General features: G+C 40.7%; 2 protein-coding genes across 2 annotated transcripts; both read right to left on the bottom strand.

The window, feature by feature from the left end:
• Positions 1 to 1,022: 1,022 nt before the first annotated feature.
• LOC142214515 (olfactory receptor 6N1-like) lies at positions 1,023 to 2,039 on the bottom strand. Its single transcript, XM_075283463.1, has one exon. It carries the CDS (start codon positions 2,037 to 2,039, stop codon positions 1,023 to 1,025), a length of 1,017 nt encoding a protein of 338 aa, XP_075139564.1.
• An 11,345-nt stretch (positions 2,040 to 13,384) lies between these two features.
• LOC142214514 (olfactory receptor 6E1-like) lies at positions 13,385 to 14,308 on the bottom strand. Its single transcript, XM_075283461.1, has one exon. It carries the CDS (start codon positions 14,306 to 14,308, stop codon positions 13,385 to 13,387), a length of 924 nt encoding a protein of 307 aa, XP_075139562.1.
• Positions 14,309 to 20,510: the final 6,202 nt, after the last annotated feature.

Genomic DNA, 20,510 nt, shown 5'->3' with positions numbered 1-20,510 from the left:
AAAGGTTATTATTAGAGATGAGCGAGTAGTATTCGATCGAGTAGGTATTTGATCAAATACTACGGTATTCGAAATACTCATACTCGATCGAGTACCACTCGCTATTCAAATGGAAAAGTTCGATGTAGAACCAGCATTGATTGGCTGAATGCTATACAGTCGGCCAATCAACGCTGGTTCTTCAACTACCTTTAGAAGTCTTCTCCTTGCAGCTTCCCCGCGGTGTCTTCCGGCTCTTCATTCACTCTGCCAGGCATCGGGCCTGGGCAGAGCCGACTGCACATGTCCGCTTGTAGTGCGGGCATGCGCAGTTGGCTCTGCCCAGGCCCGATGCCTGGCAGAGTGAATTCAGAGCCGGAAGATGCTGCGGGGAAGCTGCACGGAGAAGACTTCTTGGAGGATCCAGCCCGACCCTCACTCGTGGACTTGGTAAGTATAATTTGATCGAACGTTGCCTACCCCTGAAATGAGCATTTTCCCCCCATAGACTATAATAGGGTTCGATATTCGATTCGAGCAGTCAAATATTGAGGGGCTACTCGAAACGAATATCGAACCTCGAACATTTTAGTGTTCGCTCATCTCTAGTTATTATCCATCTGAATATAGAAGAATATGGAGATAACACAGCTTATGTTACCTCCAAACCAAAAGAAAAAAAAAAATGTCTGAGCAAAAAAGTTCCAGGAAATGCCTAAAAATGTTCAATGAACAAGCAATGTTAGTGGTTTTGATTTGTGGTTATTAACGAGGTTAGGTGAGATAAGAATTCTTTCTTTTATTTGTTAACCATTCAGAGGTGTTTGTCCCTACATTTTCCCTTGCACAACCCATATAAAGGAAGGAAGTACACTTAAAAATGGAGACCTTTGCGTGGGTAATACAGTGATCATATAGGTCTTGCCAAATTTGGAGTATTTATACATTGGAAAGTACAGACATTGTTTTGGTTTATCTCACAGACTGATCACATTAAATTGCAACAGTAAAAAAGTCAACAAAAATATTTCAAAAATTACAATTTAGCATTCCAAAAGGTGAGAATTTGCTTTTAACATCCAGCCATGGGAAGGCCCTGTTCCCTCAAATATGTTTGTAGGTTGTTGAAATTGAGACTTCATGATCACTTGTCTAGTTACTTTTCTAACAGCGTTCTTTACTTCTCTATTTCTAAGTGTATAGATAAATGGGTTTAGAAGCGGAGTCACCACAGTGTACATGAGGGCTAGAAACTTGTCATAGTGGCTACCATTAGGTCTACAATACACAATAATAGCTGAGCCATAGAACAGAGACGCTACAATGAGATGGGAGGAACAAGTAGAAAAGGCTTTTGTTTTACCCTCCTTACTTTTAATCTTCAACACAGTATATATGATACAAATATAGAACCCCAATATGGCAAAAAATGGGGAAACTATTGAAATAAAAGCTGTCACAATTGTTGTCATATTACTAACAAAAGGGTCAGTGCATGCTAAACTTTGCAATGGTGACAGGTCACAGAAGAAGTGGTCAATCTTGTTTGGTCCACAGAGGTCCAAAAGGAAAGTCACAAATATAGGAAATGAACATATGGTAAAACCAAATAACCATGGCAGGATGGCCAACTTATAACAGAACTGACTGGTCATTATAGCGGAATAACGTAATGGATTGGTAATAGCTAGGAATCGATCAAAGACCATCAAAGATAGAAGGAAGCACTCTGTTTCTCCCAGAGCGCTGAGAGCATACAACTGCACAAAACAACCAAAAAATGAGATGGTCTTCTCAGTCTGAATGAGGATGGCCAACAGATTTGGGACTGTTACAGAGACAAACATTATTTCCAAAACTGCAAAGGTACTGATGAAAAAGTACATTGGGGTGTGAAGAGAAGACTCAATTCTGATTAACACAAAGATCATGATGTTTCCAAGAACACAAGTGATATATGCCAGAAGAACAGCACAGAAGAGGAAGCTCTGATATTCATGAAAATTGGAAAATCCCAAGAGGACAAATTCAATTATTATAGTTTTGTTGGTAGCTAGCATGTTGAGACATCATAAATTGCATGTTCTTGGACTTCTTGGACACACACAGTACAGATTGTGTATTTGTGATTGATTCAAGCAGTTCCTACATAATATAGTTTCCATTAGAAGTAGAAACTTGGGATTTGGGACTGTTTGATGCAGCTGCTTCACACATCTCATACACATACCACCTTGTCGACAATACACTGCTGACTGCTGTAGGAATGTTTGCTTGTGATAAGACAGATACTTAGACACTTACTAAGATTATTATTTCTCTGCTTATTATTTCTTTTCTCATTCTGACTGTCTGAGACCTTATCTCTCTAATCTCATCTCTCTAATCTCATCTCTCTAATCTATCCCCACAAAATGACCACCTTGTCTTTCTAGACTTTTTACACTACCTTTGAGCCTTCGTCCTTCCATTATGATCTGTTCTCTGTCAGTAGACTGCTTGCAAAGCATTATGAGTGAGACTATTTTGTCTCTGAGGTCATGGGATCCCTGTCTCCATGTTTGTGGAAGTCTCTGTATCCAGTAGAGCAATATTCGACAAGTTACCTACATAACACAAACCTACAAATAAGGCAAATTATAGAAAGAGAGAACAGTTTTCTATTGACTGCTCCATCTGCCATGAGATTTATTCACATCAGCATTAATATTATTGTACCGGTACATGGAAATTCACTGTTAAAAATGACCTTATATAAATTTGAGTCTAGAACCAATCAAATAGAGCTGTATGGTTGTCCCCAGAAAGACTTAGTCAATATGTTTTCTAGAATTCTTCAATTGAAAATTCAACTTCTGTGTCAATGGAAAAATATAAAGGTATGATGCTTGAAGTGTGACAGTAACAAAAAAACTAAATAAAAATGAGCGAAATTCAAGGAAAGATAACAGTGACCTATGTGCAGTATGTCCTATAAGTAGCCATTCCTAAGACAAGGAAAGCCTGGATACAGTATAACAATATCATGTTCTGCAGTAGGATTACTTCCAGAAAATCCAGAAATATCCCTATTTACTTCACTTATCTGCACAGTTGGACGGGATTTTGTTACAGATTTCACTCTTAGTATTGCAAACTGTGGTCAGTATCTGCACATTACTTGTTCCAAAAATACAATTTAAGAAAGAAAACAATTAGATTTATTTTGATAGTTTGTTGCCAGAGCATTATTGTCTTGTAGATCACGAGTGAATAAAAAATAATATTGACTTTAGCAAAGATCCACGCTTTTTATAATAAGTGTAATTGGAAAGGGATTCTCGATAACTAAAGCTAATGGGAATATATTCCTTTGTGATTTCACCGGTTGGAGATGTTATTAAATACGATTTATATACTAATATGGGGCCAGAGGGTCCACGTGCTCCTCCACTCAACACAACATTACATAAACATATACATGAAAATAAGCTTTAACAGGCATTGTAATATTTAGATTTGGTGAAAATTAAAACTTAAACATTTTTGCAATTATAATTAATGAAAAATTTTGCAGAGCTTTTGCCCAGCTTTACAATTACAATTAGAGATGAGCGAGTAGTACTCGATCGAGTAGGTATTCGATCGAATACTACGGTATTCGAAATACTCATACTTGATTGAGTACCACTCGCTGTTCGAATGTAAAAGTTCGATGCAGAACCAGCATTGATTGGCCGAATGCTATACAGTCGGCCAATCAACGCTGGTTCTTCTCCTACCTTTAGAAATCTTCTCCGTGCAGCTTCCCCGCGGCGTCTTCCGGCTCTTCATTCACTCTGCCAGGCATTGGGGCTGGGCAGAGCCAACTGCGCATGTCTGCTTGTAGTGCGGGCAAGTGCAGTCGGCTCTGCCCAGGCCCGATGCCTGGCAGAGTGAATGAAGAGCCGGAAGACGCCGCGGGGAAGCTGCACGGAGAAGACTTCTCGGAGGATCCAGCCCGACCCTCACTTGTGAACTTGGTAAGTGTAATTTGATCGAATGTTGCCTACCCCTGAAACGAGCATTCCCCCCCCCCCCGCATAGACTATAATAGGGTTCAATATTTGATTCGAGTAGTCGAATATTGAGGGGCTACTCGAAACGAATATCGAACCTCGAACATTTTACTGTTCGCTCATCTCTAATTACAATCTTTTGTCTTGATCGGTTGACAATTGATGTGACCATGAATGTAGGAACTTTCTAAGGACTGAGACTTAGCAGAAACCCAGTCATGATGTCCTTATTGTGGTCGGTTTATCAGGCAAGGACACTACATGCACAGCCAGATTTGGAGTCAGGAAGGAATTTTTTCCCCTGAAACAGGGCAATTGGCATGAGACTCATGGGTTTTTTTTTTGCCTTCCTCTGGATCAACACTGTAGGGATTGTAGGGTTATAGGTTGGACTTGATGGACTGATGTTTTTATCCAACCTCATCAACTATGTAACTATGTAACAATGTAAGAAGGAAAACCTTGCCACAACGAGGAAACACTGATTGATTTTCACAGGATAGAAAGTTCCTGCGTTCATGATCATATCCATCGGCAAATGATCAGGACAACAGATTGCACCACTGATATGGTTAGAGAACACTAAAACACTGCAAAATTTGTAATTAATTATATTTGCAAAAATGTTTAAGTTTTGATTGACTACAATTACTCCTAGTGGGACTATAAGAAAACATTTTAAAGCTAAGACTCCATGTTGTGGAAATACATATTCTTTCTTTTTTTGTTGCAGTTTTTGCTGTGTTTTTTCTTTTTGCGCCAAAGCCAACAATGTCTTCAAAATGAATATGAAATATATAGGAAGTTCTTATACTTCTACCTTCTGCTCAATCCACTCTTGGAATTGGCTTAATAAAAGGCAACAGCATCTGCAACAAAAAAAAGCTGTGTTTCCGCAACGTGGGGCCTTACCCTTACTAAACACTCTAGCAAATCCCCTTTTTCCTATCCTTACATTCATCACCTGATTGTTTCTCTTTGAGCTCTTTCATGTGTACTGTCCTCATATGCTTGCAACCTAGCTTCCCCTTAGCTCTGGATCAAACTCCATCTTAGCCTTTATACTTCTCCTTCTGTTTCCTATCCCATAATGCATCAGCACAGCACCACATGGGCAGTTATTGAACTATATCTACCAAAAATGGCCATTTACAGTCAAAGTGGCCATTTTCTTGTATGCCTAGCAGAGTGAATTCATTGCCGGATGACGACGCGGCGACGCGGCGCGGAGAAGACTTCTAAAGGTAGGAGAAGAACCAGTGTTGATTGGCCGACTGTATAGCATTCAAATTTTTCCATTTGAATAGTGATAGTACTCGATTGAGTACGACTATTTCGAATACCGTAGTATTCGATCAAATACCTACTCGTTCGAATACTACTCACTCATCTCTAGTTTCTATGGTTATTGAAGAAAAATTATAAGAATGTCATAAGTTTTTACACTTTATTGAAAAATACATCAATTGTATGCAGAGACTCATTATTCACATTGTTTTCCCTTATCTTTAACTTGCTACATTTAGCAGAAGTAGTCACTGTACTCTGGCGGCACATGGAGCCCCACAGATTGGTAAGGTCAGGCTTAGTGTTAGCTGCTGAAAAGACTAACACTAGCTGAACTGTGGTACTAAATTGAAAAAATATTCAAGACGAACCGCGCTTCTTATAGATCTTTGTAGGAGTCTTAGATGATGTTTTCGTCTTAATTTCTTAGCTGAGCAGCATGCAATGATGATTGCATGCTGCTCAGCTAAGAAATTAAGATCTGAAGAAGGGGTGGAATAATTGTATAGTTCCGATACCCCGAAACGCGTCATTATTCTAATAAATACTCCCCTTATATGAAGTCACTTGTCCTTTCTGATTGAGCGCGAACAGCAACTGTTTTGGTACACCCCCCAAAAAATCTTCCTGTACTAGCTGAACTGTATAACCCAGGTATCCACCACCACCAGGGGTTACAGGAAGAGTCAGGTATAGTGCCCTACAATCTCATAATTGTTAGGAACTGATGTGGCATCAGACTAGTTCTATTGGTCTGAGATAGTCCAAAAGTCAGGCTTCCCCACCCTGGTAATGCTAGTCTTTTGCAGCTTTGTGTAATCTGGCTTGTTATGAAAAATAGGACAATCCCACATCATTTTTAAAACCATTTTTCATAAAAAGCTTGATGTAGTAGCAGGCTATCATTACCAGTTACTGCCTGTTTCAGGTACCTCTGGTAGGGACTGGAGTCAGACGGTGTTCTGATGGAACACTATGCCGTACTTTTCATACCGATAGTATTTGAGTGCCTGAAATAATGTGTCTTGTTGGCTACTCACCCATAGCTCAGCATTGAGACCACCATCAATCCTGGTCAAGTACCAATGCCTGTAGCTGTGAAACAACTTGACATTTCCTTCAGTTTCTCGATCATTTAGCCCCCTTTTCCTATGTTTCTTCTAGATCCATTTGCATCTGTCAGACTCCACACTATTGACTTTTATCTCATTGCTCTAAGCCACTCATTTCCAATCTTCTACTGTACACCTTTCTAGAACTGACACTTCTTATGATGATGTTGGAGTCAAGGCTTCTTCACCATTTTTCAGGCCATTGTTTCAGACTTGTGTAATTTGCTTCACACAGACATCTGTGATCTCACTTTTCTGAGGCAAACGAGCCACCTCCACTGCTACACAAGAAATGAAAGACTTTGTGATGTATTCTGCTACTGATCTGGACAATGAGATGTACAACATTGGACCGAGGGTTTACATGAAACCTACAGTGACATTGTGTTTGCACTGCATAATTTAACCAAGTGAGCACAACACCATCTGGTTGTGTGATTACATCGTACACACTATGTAAAGTGAAAAACTGTCTAATGTGAACTCATCTAATACATATGTGTCCTTAACCAAAATGGAGATCACTTGCTTAAGTCTGTACTCTCCCCTCCTAGTACCTGCCCACACTCTCCTCACCCGCCCACACTCTCCTAACCTGGGAGTCGAGGGCAGCGAGGCAAAGAAGAACGAGAACACCGGGCACTGGACCAGCCATCTCTTCAGGTAAGTGGACACCAGGGGGGACTAAGTAGCCAGAGGATTAAAAAAAAAATCCTCTGGCTACTTAGTGATTAAAAAAAATCACTACACAGCGTGGATTCTAACAATTAAAATGTTCACTTGTTAGACTCCATGCTGTATAGTGAATAGGATTGTTTTTAAAATCCAATCTCTGATTAGTAAAAAAAAATCCCATTGACTTGCATTGGGATCGGAATTGGAACGAGATCAGGTTCGAATGAAAAATGATCGGAAATCGGATTTCAAAATCGATCCTGAAAAGTCAAGATCGTCTCAACCCTAAAAATGAACCATCATCTATTCAATACCATACTAAATAATACGGGGTAAAAGGTGAACCATCACCTCAGCTGGTCTATGGTAATCGTAGAAGATCAAGGATCAGAAGGTGTGTCCTTCTTGGTATTGGTATGAGATGCAGCTCAGCCCCATGACCACATATCTCCAAAGACAGTGGTAGTCGATAGCAAAAATAGTGGGAGGAAAAATGGTATGGCTACAGGGTAGAGTGCTGCTCGTATAAGTAATGGTGATCCAGACAGGGGAAAAACAATGTGTTTATATATATATATATATATATATATATATATATATATATATATATATATATATATATATATAATTTTTTTTTTTTTTTGGACCAAACTGGTTTGATGTTTGCCCATTACAATGACCTACAGTATATCTGTGTTGGATTATTTATGTTTAGTTGGCCTGAGAAGGACACATGCATGGCATTGAAACGTGTTTACATGAAAAGTCTTGTGGAATACAGTAAGACCATATTGAGAGTTGAGTGAAAAAAATAAATAAATAAAAAAAAATCTGTAAAAATCCTTGGATGAGTAAACCATTTTAATTTACACAATTATTTCAGCAATTTTATCTTTTGACCTCTTTTTTATTTAGTTTTACTTTCACCAACATTAAGCAGAGACATTTGCTTAATAGTAACCCATTCTAATGTGCCCAGTTTCTAACACCTATACAACCATTGCATACTGTATGCATATATTTATGTTTCTACTGGCATTGCCCCATGCAGTTACACTGTACTATAACTGTACATAGTTATTTGTAATGGCAGATCATAGTGGATGGCGGTCAGCCATTAAAGACATTGATTTGTTGCTATGTCAGCCCTGTCCTCATAAAGTGACTCCTAAAATAATGGCCTCCTTCTCATAATGTGACAGTGTCACAAATAATAGTGAAACTCTGCTGCATATGAAACTGGGATTGGAAAGAAGACAGCTTCTTTCTTGCATTTGGGATGTGACCATGGAAACAGGTCTACAACAGTCACATGGGAGAGAAGAGCATGTTCTGAGTACAATTATCTGTCATACCAGCATTTCTCTGTAGGCAGATCACTGTGTATAGTAATCTATTGATCAGCAGGCATTAATCCCTTAATGCAAAATAACTAACCAGTACGTCATTAGAAGAAGTACCTTGATGTGTAAATTGATGTGCCAGTATAGGCTGCATAGGCTGATCTCGTCTATAGACTTCAATACACATGTATACTCACATATTGCAGTCTATAGTACTGAATCAGCGATCAGTGGGGTATAGTGAGCATTTTTAACCCATAAGTGTTGCATTAATTTAATTTTCAGAAATGAATACGCAGCTGATGGTGAAAGATGAAAATGGCAATTTTCCCATGAATATGTAATATGCTATGCCCAGCTTATATCAGAGGCAAACGCTCCAAAAGCTGTTGTGTCCAGGATACCCGCTTAACAGTTTTTGGAGTGTGTCTCTCTGCTGGGTGAAACATTTCTGACACTAAATTGGTTTATCTCTGGAAAAATTGCAATTTTCACTTTCCATTAATTTTGCTCATTCATTTTTGGAAATTGAATTAATACAATGCTCATGGGTTAATAATGCTCACTAGACCACTTGATAAATCCCTTGAGGGGTGTAGTTTCCAAAATGAGGTCACATGTTTGCAGATTCTACTTGACATGACCAGACTCGGCATAATGTCTGAAAACCAAAGTTGCACTCCTTCCCGGCTGTGCCCCAACAGCAGTTTATACCCACATACGGCATTGTTAAGTACTTCATCCTATGTACAGCAGTGTCATACATGTGAGCATAAACTGCTGCTTGGGAACGCATGTGAATGAGCCATATATGTTTTTGGACTGCTAATTTAGATTGTTGGTTTTTGGACACCATGTCATATTTTTGAGACCCGAAAATCATGCTTACTAAATTAGGTCAATTCTAGGGGAATTCCAATTTACTGGCACCTCCGGGGCTCTGAAAAAACAACATGGCATCCAGAAAGCCCTGCTGGGCTTTCTATGTTACTTATGTTACTTTTATAGCCCTGACGTAGCCAATATGGCGAAACATGCGTCGAGGCACGTATAACAAATGGTAAGATACCCTGATGTTCACTTTGTTTGCAGCATGCTTATAAGGGCAGTACAACACTATGTTACTTTTTGGTATATCCCAACTCACTTTTTCATTGATTTTATGTACATAATTACTATTTATGCAGTGGAGTTGGTTTTATACTATTCTTTAATGTGTTGGAATACTTTGTCCCTTTATCTGTCCATCAGGGTCTCCCACATGTGTATACATTATGGATGTGTTTGTCCCCTTATTCACACTTTTTTGTATGCAATATGTCCAAATATGTGTTAATTCTAATAAAAACTTGTATTTTTATTATATTTGTTGTGATAGTGTTGCCCAAGCGGCATTGTTTTTTTCTTTGTAAACAGGATTATGCATTTATGAGTCCATAGCTTTGATAACACAAAGTAAGCACAACATATTGGGCACTGAAATGGCATATTTATTTATAAATTTCAATTTTTACTTTGTACATTCATTTTTTGTAAGCACTATTGGATTAAAAATGATAATGCCCCTTGAGAAATTCCTTGAGTGATGTAATTTCTAAAATGGGGTTACTTTTAAAGGGGCTCTATCACTGGGAAAAGTCATTTTTAACTAATCACATCCTTGCATTGCCTTTAGAAAGGCTATTCCACGCTTACCTTTAGTATGTAGATTGCCTCAGTGGTTTCTGAATAAGTCCGTTTTTATACATATGCTAATCAGCTTCCAGCCAGCACAGGAAGTTCCCAGCAGCACTTGTCTCTCCTATTATCTCCTATGTGTGTGTGCAAACAGGAAGCTGAGTCATCAGCAGCAGCAGCTTCCCATAAGAAACAATAGCAAAGGGGGTGCATGATGCATCGTGCACCAGTCTAATTAGAATATGAATATAAACTGACTTATTCAGAAACCACTGAGGCAATCTACATACTAAAGATAGGTGTGGAATAGCCTTTCTAAAGGCTATGCAAGGATGTGATTAGTTAAAAATGACTTTTTCCCAATGATAGAGCCCCTTTAAGGGGTTTCCATTGTACTGGTACTTTAGGGTCTCTGCAAATGAGACATGGCACCTGAAAACTATTCCAACAAAATCTGCTCTCCATAATCCAAACAACACTCTTCCTTTTCTGAGCCCCACCAAGTACCCATACAGCAGTTTATCCTATTATAAAGGTGAATGTTTGTGAGTTTGTGGGTTTGTGTGTTTGGATGTTTGGCTGTTCGGATGTTTGTTCCTCAATCACAGCCAAACGGCTGAACGGATTTGGGTGAAATTTCACACACACCTACATAATTCCCACAAAATACGAATAGGCTACTTTAAATGTGGGTCACTCACCCCAAATCGCCACCGTCACCCTCCAAAGACCCCTCTGCCTCGGCTATAGAAGCTGGCATTCTGCCAGTGCTGCTGTGTCCACGCTCCTCCTATTGGTGCATGGCAGGCTGTGGGCAGGCTATAGAGCCAGGGCTGCAGCACCATAGGTTCAGGGCTGCATGTGGGCGTGCCGATTCACCAGGGACACAGTGAGGAAGATGGCGGCTGCCCACAGGGTCCCGGAGCTGCAGCTATGCCAGGCTGCCTAGACACATCGCGGAGGAGGCTGCTGCACTCGACAGTCCACACATACAGGTGAGTGCAGTGGGGGGGAGGGGGTGTCCCGGGGGAAGGGGGTGTCCCCAGGTCCCCAGCTTCAGTTCCCCCCTACATCGGCCCCCGTGTAGTAGCACTCACCTCGGCCTATCTCCTCCTCTCCTGTGTCTCCTCACTGCATACAGCCGGCTGCCTGTGTCCTATATGAAGCACGGAAAGCTCTGGCTTGCTGCTTGCTATGACGCCAGGCCTGCTCTGCTACATAAATGACACAGAACTGTCTGCACCGTCTGCAGTGGAGGACATAGTCAAAGGTGAGTGCTACTATATGGGGGCCGATGTAGGAGGGGGGGGCTATGAAGCTGGAGGCACAGATGGGGGGACATGAGACTGGGGGCAGAGATGGGGGGAAGAAACTGGGGGCAGAGATGGGGGGACATGAGACTGGGGGGCAGAGATGGGGGGACACTGGGGGCAGAGATGGGGGGACATGAGACTGGAGGGCAGAGATGGGGAGACACTGGGGGCAGAGATGGGGGGATATGAGACTGGGGGGCAGAGATGGGGGGAAGACACTGGGGGCAGAGATGGGGGGACATGAGACTGGGGGGCAGAGATCTGGGGAAGACACTGGGGGCAGAGATGGGGGACATGAGACTGGGGGCAGAGATGGGGGAAGACACTGGGGGCAGAGATGGGGGGACATGAGACTGGGGGCAGAGATGGGGGAAGACACTGGGGGCAGAGATGGAAGGGACATGAGACTGGGGGCAGAGATGGGGGAAGAAACTGGGGGCAGAGATGGGGGAACATGAGACAGGAGGGCAGAGATGGGGGAAACTGGGGGCAGAGATGGGGGACATGAGACTGGGGGCAGAGATGGGGGAAGAAACTGGGGGCACAGATGGGGGGACAAGAAACTGGGGGTAGATGAAGTGGACTGGGGGCAGAGAAGGGGGGACATGAAGCTGGTGGCACAGATGGGGTGAGAAGAAACTGGGGGCAGAGATGGGGGGACAAAATACTGGGGCCAGATGAACTAGACTGGGGGCACAGATAGGGGGACAAGAAATATAAGAGGTTCAGCCCCACCGCCAACCCATAGACGAAGTTGCGGGTACCAGCTAGTGACCATATATGAGGTAATTCCATGGTTATGAAAAAATGGTGTAACAAACTGTGGAGTGCTCTTCTTCCTTTAACCCCTTGGGAAAATGAAAACTTTCGAGGAAAAAGTGACGTTTTAATAATTTTTCATTTGAACTTCCCAATGCTCATAAAATCTGTGAAACAGCCATAGGGTCAAAATGTTCATTATATAATTTGATAAATTCTGTCAGAAGTGTAGTTTCCAAAATGGAGTCACTTTTGGAGGGTTTTCATTTTATTGATACTTTAGGGTCCCTGCAAATGAGATATGGCACCGAAAACTATTCCAGAAAAATCTGCTCTTCAGATGCCCAGTGTCCTAGCCTTCTTTGCATGGTCATTTGCTCAAACATCAGCTTACATCAACATGTAAGGTATTTCTGTGCTCGGGAGAAATTGCATAACAATCTGAGAGATGCATTCTCTCCTTTAACCCCTTTTTATGTGTTAATTTTAGGGCTAAATGAATGTATTTTTGAAAAAAAAATTAAATGTCTAAATTTCATCTCCATATTGTTTTAATTCCCGTGAAATACTTAAAGGCTTAACAAACATTCCACATATTATTTAGAATTATTTGAGGGGTGCAGTTTTGAAAATGGGGTGATTTGTGGGGGTTTCTAATATATAGGGTTTTTATAATACTCTTCAGAGTTGAAGTGGTCTTTAAGAAATTAGTTTGGGGAATTTTCTTGTAAATCTGTAAAATCGCTGAAAGGGTCCATTTACACTGAGTTTTATGGTGAGGATTTTGGCTCTGAATCCGGGTCAGAATCAACGTGGAAAAAACACCTCCCCATAGATTTTTATGGGTTCTGTTAGCGGAAAAAAAAAGCTTCCTTCAGGTGGATTCCACCTGCAAAAACCAACGCAGTCAATAAGAGGTGAAAAATTCACGTGGAATTGGCACATTTCCTAATTCCTTAAGCAGATTTTTTTTCCTTTCCAAAATCTTCACCAAAAAAAATCTGTGTCAATGGACCTTACACTTGTAAACCTTCTAACATCCAAAATAAATTAAAGGACGATTAAAAGATGATGCCAGTATAAAGCAAAGATATGGTGGATAATATTTATTAATGTATCTGGGTAGTATGATTGTCTGAAAAGCAGAACATTTCACATTTTGAAAATTGCAATTTTTTTTTCAAAATTTCCATCTCAGCTTGTTAAGATTGAGACGTCTTAGTTACTTTTCTAAAAACATTTTTAACCTCTCTATTTCTAAATGTATAAATAAATGGGTTTAGAAGCGGAGTCACCACAGTGTACGTAAGGGCAAGAAACTTGTCGTAGTGGCTGCCATTAGGTCTGGTATACACAATAATGGCTGAACCATAGAACAGAGAAGCTACAATGAGATGGGACGAGCAAGTAGAAAAGGCTTTCTTTTTACCTTCTGTGCTTTTAATCTTCAACACAGTATATATGATATGGATATAAAACCACACTATGGCAAAAAACGGTGAAACTACTGAAATAAAAGCTGTCATAATTGTTATCATAATACTAACAAATGGGTCGGAACAGGCTAAATTTTGCAATGCTGACAGGTCACAGAAGAAGTGGTCAATCTTGTTTGGTCCACAGAAGTCCAAGAGGAAAGTCACAGCTGTAGGAATTGAGGATATGGTCAAACCAAATAACCATGGCAAGACGGCCAACTTATAACAGAACTGACTGGTCATTATAGCGGAATAACGTAACGGATTGGTAATAGCTAGGTATCGATCAAAGACCATCACAGAAAGAAGGAAGCACTCTGTTTCTCCCAAAGCATGAAATGTATACAACTGCAGAGCGCAACCAAAAAATGAGATGGTCGCCTCAGTCTGAATGAGGATAACCAATAGTTTTGGGACAGTTATAGAGACAAACATTATTTCTAGAACAGTAAAGGTACTGATGAAAAAGTACATTGGGGTGTGAAGAGAAGACTCAATTCTTATTAACACAAAAATCATGATGTTTCCAAGAACACAAATGATATATGCCAGAAGAACCGCACAGAAGAGGAAGTTCTGATATTTATGAAAATTGGAAAATCCCAAGAGGACAAATTCCATCATTGTAGTTTTGTTGGCATTTGGCATTTTGATTTATCCATAAAGTTGTATATTTTGTATATGGGCCACAATTTGTGCAGTTAAGACTATATTTAGAAGCACAGAAGGTCTTCAAGCTCATCTGAGATCCTCCAATGATCTTTCACCACTGTTCCAAGGTTTTCCACTCTTTGCTTATCCGCAAGTTGTAAAGCTTATTATTCTGATACATCAGATGGACATTTAGCAGTTCCAAACTTCATAATGTCCCTTTCAAGGTATTTCCTAAAATATATTAATAATTTTATCACTTAATTCTCCATATAAAGTTTTTAAAATAACTTGCAGCAGATACATGTATATGCAATCATTTCTCAAACTTTTCAGAGTCTTCAAAAGAGCTAATGGAGATAATATCTATAGTTGTACTATAAACATTTTGGGGAAAAAAAACAGGGTTCACACCTGCTCTCTGCTTTCAAGTTTTCATCTTCTGCCTGAGAAACTGAACAAGGGACAGAAACCGGTAGTTATTTTTCAAAGTGCCCGCCCGTGAGCGCCTATGAGTGTCTTCTGGTCTCCGCGGCAAAACCATTTTTTTTTTACCGGACACAAAGTCTGACATGCAAGACTTTGTGTCCGGTTAAAAAAAAAATGGTTTCACCGTGGAGACCAGAAGACGCTCACGGGTGCTCATGGGCGGACACTAACTGCCGGGTTTCCGTCTCCTGACAGCAGAAGAAGGAAACCCGCAAAGTGGAGACCGGGCGCAGATGTGAACCCACCCTGAGAACACTTTCCAAGTATTTGGTCAGTATTTTGCATCCCTATTTGTATTCCAAAATCCGATGTAGATCCAAAACACCAATAGCCTACAATTCTTTCTATTATATTAATCCACTACTGGTTTTGGCATGAAAATGTAGATGCGAAATACTGACCAAATGCTTCACTAAATTCATTATCCTGGGGTTTTTGTAACTTGTATGTAAGAAATGTTTATCAATGAAAAAAGGCAATTTTTCATGAAACTTTTAAGAAAAAAAGTAATGGTTTTTTTTTTGGCATTGATAAAATAGCCAAATCATGCCCTAATTGGCACAATTGTATTGATTTAGCTAAATTGCGTGTTCTTGGACTTCTTGGACACACACTGTACAGATTGTGTGTTTGTGATTGATTCATGCAGTTCCTACACAACATAGTTCCCATTAGAAATAGACACTTGGGATTTGTGATTGACTGCTTGATGCAGCTGCTGCATACATCCCATACACATACCACCTTGCTAGCAATACACTGCTGGCTGCTGTAGTAATGTTTGCTTGTGATGAGACAGATACTTAGACACGTACTAAGATTATTATTTCTCTGCGTATTATTTCCTGTCTCATTCTGACTGTCTGAGAACGTATCTCTCTAATCTCTCCCCACAAAACGAACACCTTGTTTTTCTGGGACTTTTTACACTGCCTTTGAGCCATCAATGAAATATAAACTACAATTCATCATGATTTTCTGTTCTCTGTTAGGGGTTGCTTTCAAAGCATTATGAGTGAGACTATTTGGTCTCTGAGGTCATGGGATCCCTGTCTCCACACTTTTCACATGGTGGCCGCCAATTTTAGTTGACTCTTACTATTGAACCCATTTAGTAGTTCTGCTTTTTATTGGTCCCCAATGACTAACTCCCCATCACCATTATTTAGGGGACCTACCTGTTCTGACCTTTTCTTTTTTTTTTTTGCACTTGTATATTTAAAAAATTTGAGGGGTTAGTTTTGCTTTCCAGAGCAAGAACGCAGAACAATTCTACTTTCTCGGTTCAGACAATTCAAACAATAAACAGTATATTCTCAATTGTTTCATAACCTGGACATACAATTAAAGAAACAGAGCAATATTCGATAAGTCACCTACGTAACACAAACATTCTTTTTATGTTTTGTACGGAAAACAGAAGGTGAATTATAGAAAGAGAGAACAGTTTTCTATGGACTGCTCCATCTGCAATGGGATTTATTCACATCAGTATTATTATTGTATCTGTATCTGGAAATACACTGGAAATGACCTTATATAAATTTGAGCCGAGAACCAACCTCATCATGGAGCTGGATGGTGCGTTTCAATTAATAAATTTGTTGGTAAAGTAAGTCATTCATATTTTTGATAGACAGTTTGTCATTATATGTAATAGCAAGAATGGTCTAACCCTGAAATCAGCCGTACCCATTTCCCTCATCACCATGAACTTTACAATTAACCCTTTACTGACCATTTTATATTGATTTTACAGTAGAACTTAAACATTAAACAATATATACTTACTGTATCTATATACATATATATCATCATGTTTGTACTGAAATGTAAAATATAAGGTTTATTGTATGGTATACAGTGGAAAAAAAATGCATTGGATTGTTTTTTCCATGTCCCCAGAAAGAGTTAGTCAATGTTAGTCAATTCAATATTTTCTAAAATTCTGCCGTTGAATATTCAACTGCTGCGTCAATGGAAAAATACAAAGGTATGAAATGCGACAATGACACAAACTAAATAAAAAATTCAGGGAAAGTTAACAGTGACAGTGACAGCTATTCTTAAGAGAAGGATACAGCATTGGGATACAGATAAGGATTCTGCAGTGGGATTACTTACAGAAGATCCAGAAATATCTCTCCTCCCGTCATCACTGTTTACGTCACTTATCTGTAGATTTATCTATCTCTAGTGGCGTTTAAATTCAGATGAGATGGAGTTAAGTGCAGGAATTTCACACCAAAAACTAAATATAAAAATTAGAAAATGCAGGAAATAAAAAAAATCTTGAATTTTTCAAATCCACAGCTTGGTATATTCAGATGCACAGTTGGTCTGGATTTCACTCTTGGTATTGTAAAGGGTAAAATCTGTGGTCAAAATCTTCACATTATATGCCATGAAAATAGGTTTTAAGAAAGAAAAAAAATTGCAGTTAGAATTGATAGATTTCCCATATTTGAGTATGAATAATGGTTTGTTCCGAGAGCATTATCTGTAGGTCACAGGCGAATAAAAGCTAAACTTGGACATTGCAAAGATCCTCGCTTTTATAATGAGCTTTACTGGAAAGGGATTCTTAGTAACTAAACCTAAAGGGATTATGCTCCTTCGAGACTTCACATCACAGTCATGTCATTAAATACAACTTATAAACAAAAACAAGGGTCTATGTCTGTCCATCTGCTCTTATTACTGAGCCCACAGACTGACAAAGGCTCGAGAGGGCCCCTGAGAATACGTGGATTTAACAAGCACTGTTATAAGGCTATTGCAACTTTCATGATTTTTAGACTATAAAAAACAGGCAAAGCATGTACAAGTTTCAGAAAATACACTTAAGATAGGGGAAATCACCCCAAATGTAGAGGTTACAAGGGAAAGTCACCAGAAGTGTCTTTGGACCCCCTCAAATCATAGGAACTACTGGAAAAATAATAAGGAATTTGGTGTTCCCAATACATACATTATACATATTAATACATTACACGAACAATAGCACATTAAGGGCTCGTTCACATCTGCGGCCCGGCACTCCGTACTTAGGTTTCCGTTTCCTGCCTAAAACACAGGCAGGAGACGGAAACCTGCAGGAGTCTCTCTCACCCATTCATTTGAATGGGTGAGAGAGATGTCCGGCCGTGCGCGGCGGTGAGCGTTTTAGGCTCTCCGCCGCGAAACCGGGTTTTATAATCCGGACACAGAGTCGGACATGCAGTACTCTGTGTCCGGATAAAAAAATCCAGTTTCGCGGCGGAGAGCCTAAAACGCTCACCGCCGCGCACGGCCGGACCCGGTCTGTGGTTTCCGTCTTCTGGCATGCAGAAGACGGAAACCATAGAACGGAGACCCTGAACGCAGGTGTGAACCTAGCGTAAGTACATAATAAGATAAGTACAATAAACTACAATTGTACTTGTACAATGACAGAGAGAATCCTGCCTGAGAAGGTTTACAATCTACAACGGACGGGGAAAGGATACAGTTGGTGAGGCCACAAGCTATTTTGATTATTGCATATTGGTAACCTTGCATATTGGAGATTATAGGATTTCCTGAAGAAACGACACTTCACAGTCGTCTTGAAGGTTGCAATGGTGGGGGATAGTCTTATGTAGTGAATGTATATGTAGAGGGGAATGCACAGAAGATATATTGGTGGTAGTTGTGTGAAGAGCAGAAAGGAGAAATGTGAAAAACCATATCCTGTGAGGTCCATAGAATGTAAGTTCTCACGAGCAGGGCCCTCACTTCTCTTGTTTGATATGTTAATTGTTTCTTACATTATACTGTCTGTTCATACACCCTTTTTATTTGTAGTGCTATATAGATTATTATTATTATTACTATTATTACTATTATTATTATTATTATTATTATTATATGAGTGGTAGTAGATTTTTTTTTTTTTTTTAAATGTAGATTGTGAGCTCCACATAGAGCTCACAATGTACATTTTTCCCTATCAATATGTCTTTGGAATATGGGATGGAAATCCATGCAAACACGGGGAGAACATACAAACTCCTTGCAGATGGTTTTTTGCCCTTGGCGGGATTTGAACACCAGGACTCCAGCGCTGCAAGGCTGAGCTACCGTGTGGCCCCCATGAGTGGTAGTAGATTATATCAGGATACACCCCAAATTTAGAGGTTACAAGGGAAAATTCACCAGAAGTGACCCCCCTCAAATCATGGTAGCTACTGGTAGAAATAGTAGGGAATTTTGTGTTCCCAATATACTCTGCACAGCTAACTTATTCACTGTTCACCATCTATAATGCATTCACATCTGGGAAACTAATGCTCACTACACCCCTTGATAAATTCTTTGAGGGGTGCTGTTTTCTAAATAGTGTCACTCTCTAGGGAATTTCACTTTACTGGTACCTTTGAGGCTCTGCAAACATGACATGGCGTCTAGATACCAAACATTTAACCTGCGCACCAAAAGCTGCATCTCGCGCCTTCCCTTCTGTGCGCTGCAGTTTATACCCACATGTATAACACTGTTGTACCCAGGATAACACATATTCATCAGAGGCCACTAGCTGCCTAAATTCCAAGGCGGGAGCGGGGAAAACATTGTTCTCTGTACCACAAAATTGTAATAGCTACCTTAATAGCACCTCTGATGAATAACTGTAGTAATAGGCAGTGAGGAGATGCGTTAGATGTAAGGGTGGATGAGGAGCCAGTGCCGCACCTCCCATGAGGCGACCTGAAGCGACCGCTTCAGGCGGCGCTATGCCAGGGCCCCAGGGAGGGCGTCATTTTTGCTTACCTAAGCCAGTCCAGGACAAGCTGTCTTGGACTGGCTTAGCACTGAGCGGTGGATTTGGGAGACCGTTGGAGCAGCGATGCTCCAGCGGCCTCCCCTCACGCTCAGGCAGAGAGCAGGTCCTCTCCCTGCCTGCTCTCTGCCTGCCAACTCCACTAAGCCCCGCCTCCTTCACTCAACCCCACCCCTCCACCCGCCCCCTCCTCCCGGGGGGGGGCTTTCTGTCGTCCACCTCGGGCGGCGATAAAAGCAAGTTCACCCCTGTGAGGAGCTGTACTAGCAAAACACCAATTGAGACAAATAACCCCTTGTGAGATAGTGAGATGGCAGCTAGATGTTACGGTTCTGCCTATGTGTAAAAAATAATAATTTTAACGACAACAGAACCGCTCAACTGCAAGACACTGCAGTGAGGTCCACAAGCCTCTGAGGGCAGCTGTGTGCCTGAACCAGGCAGCAGTATGTCTGAACAGCACTAGTGTGAACAGGGAGTAACACACGTTCACCAGTTCACTGGGTGAATGCATTTGTGCAGCTTCAATGTGACGAGGCTGCAATGAGGTTTTATACCAGTTGTCTTCACTGGGTAAATGTGTTTATGCAGCGGCAATGTGAACAGGCTGCAATGACCGTACACCAGTAAACTTACTGGAGAACTGCACCTGAGTATAGGCTGCAGCAAAGGCTGCCAAGGGTTAACAGTCACCCCTGGTCAGCAACGCAAATTGGCTCCACAACAGCTTGGAGCTACAATATTTTGGACAGTTCAAGCAGGCTATCACTGATTCCCACTGGCAAAGCCAAGGAATCCTAACTAGATCCCCTAAGCTGACAACCTGCCTTTCACAGGAACCTAGCCCTGACCTCCTGTCTCAAAATTTTAGTCAAAGAGTGAGCACCTGGTGGGCGTCGGCTCACACTATAT

Source organism: Leptodactylus fuscus, chromosome 7 (assembly GCF_031893055.1).
Source record: "Leptodactylus fuscus isolate aLepFus1 chromosome 7, aLepFus1.hap2, whole genome shotgun sequence".
In the NCBI taxonomy this organism is placed as follows: domain Eukaryota; kingdom Metazoa; phylum Chordata; class Amphibia; order Anura; family Leptodactylidae; genus Leptodactylus; species Leptodactylus fuscus.
This window is presented reverse-complemented; position numbering and strand designations above follow the sequence as displayed.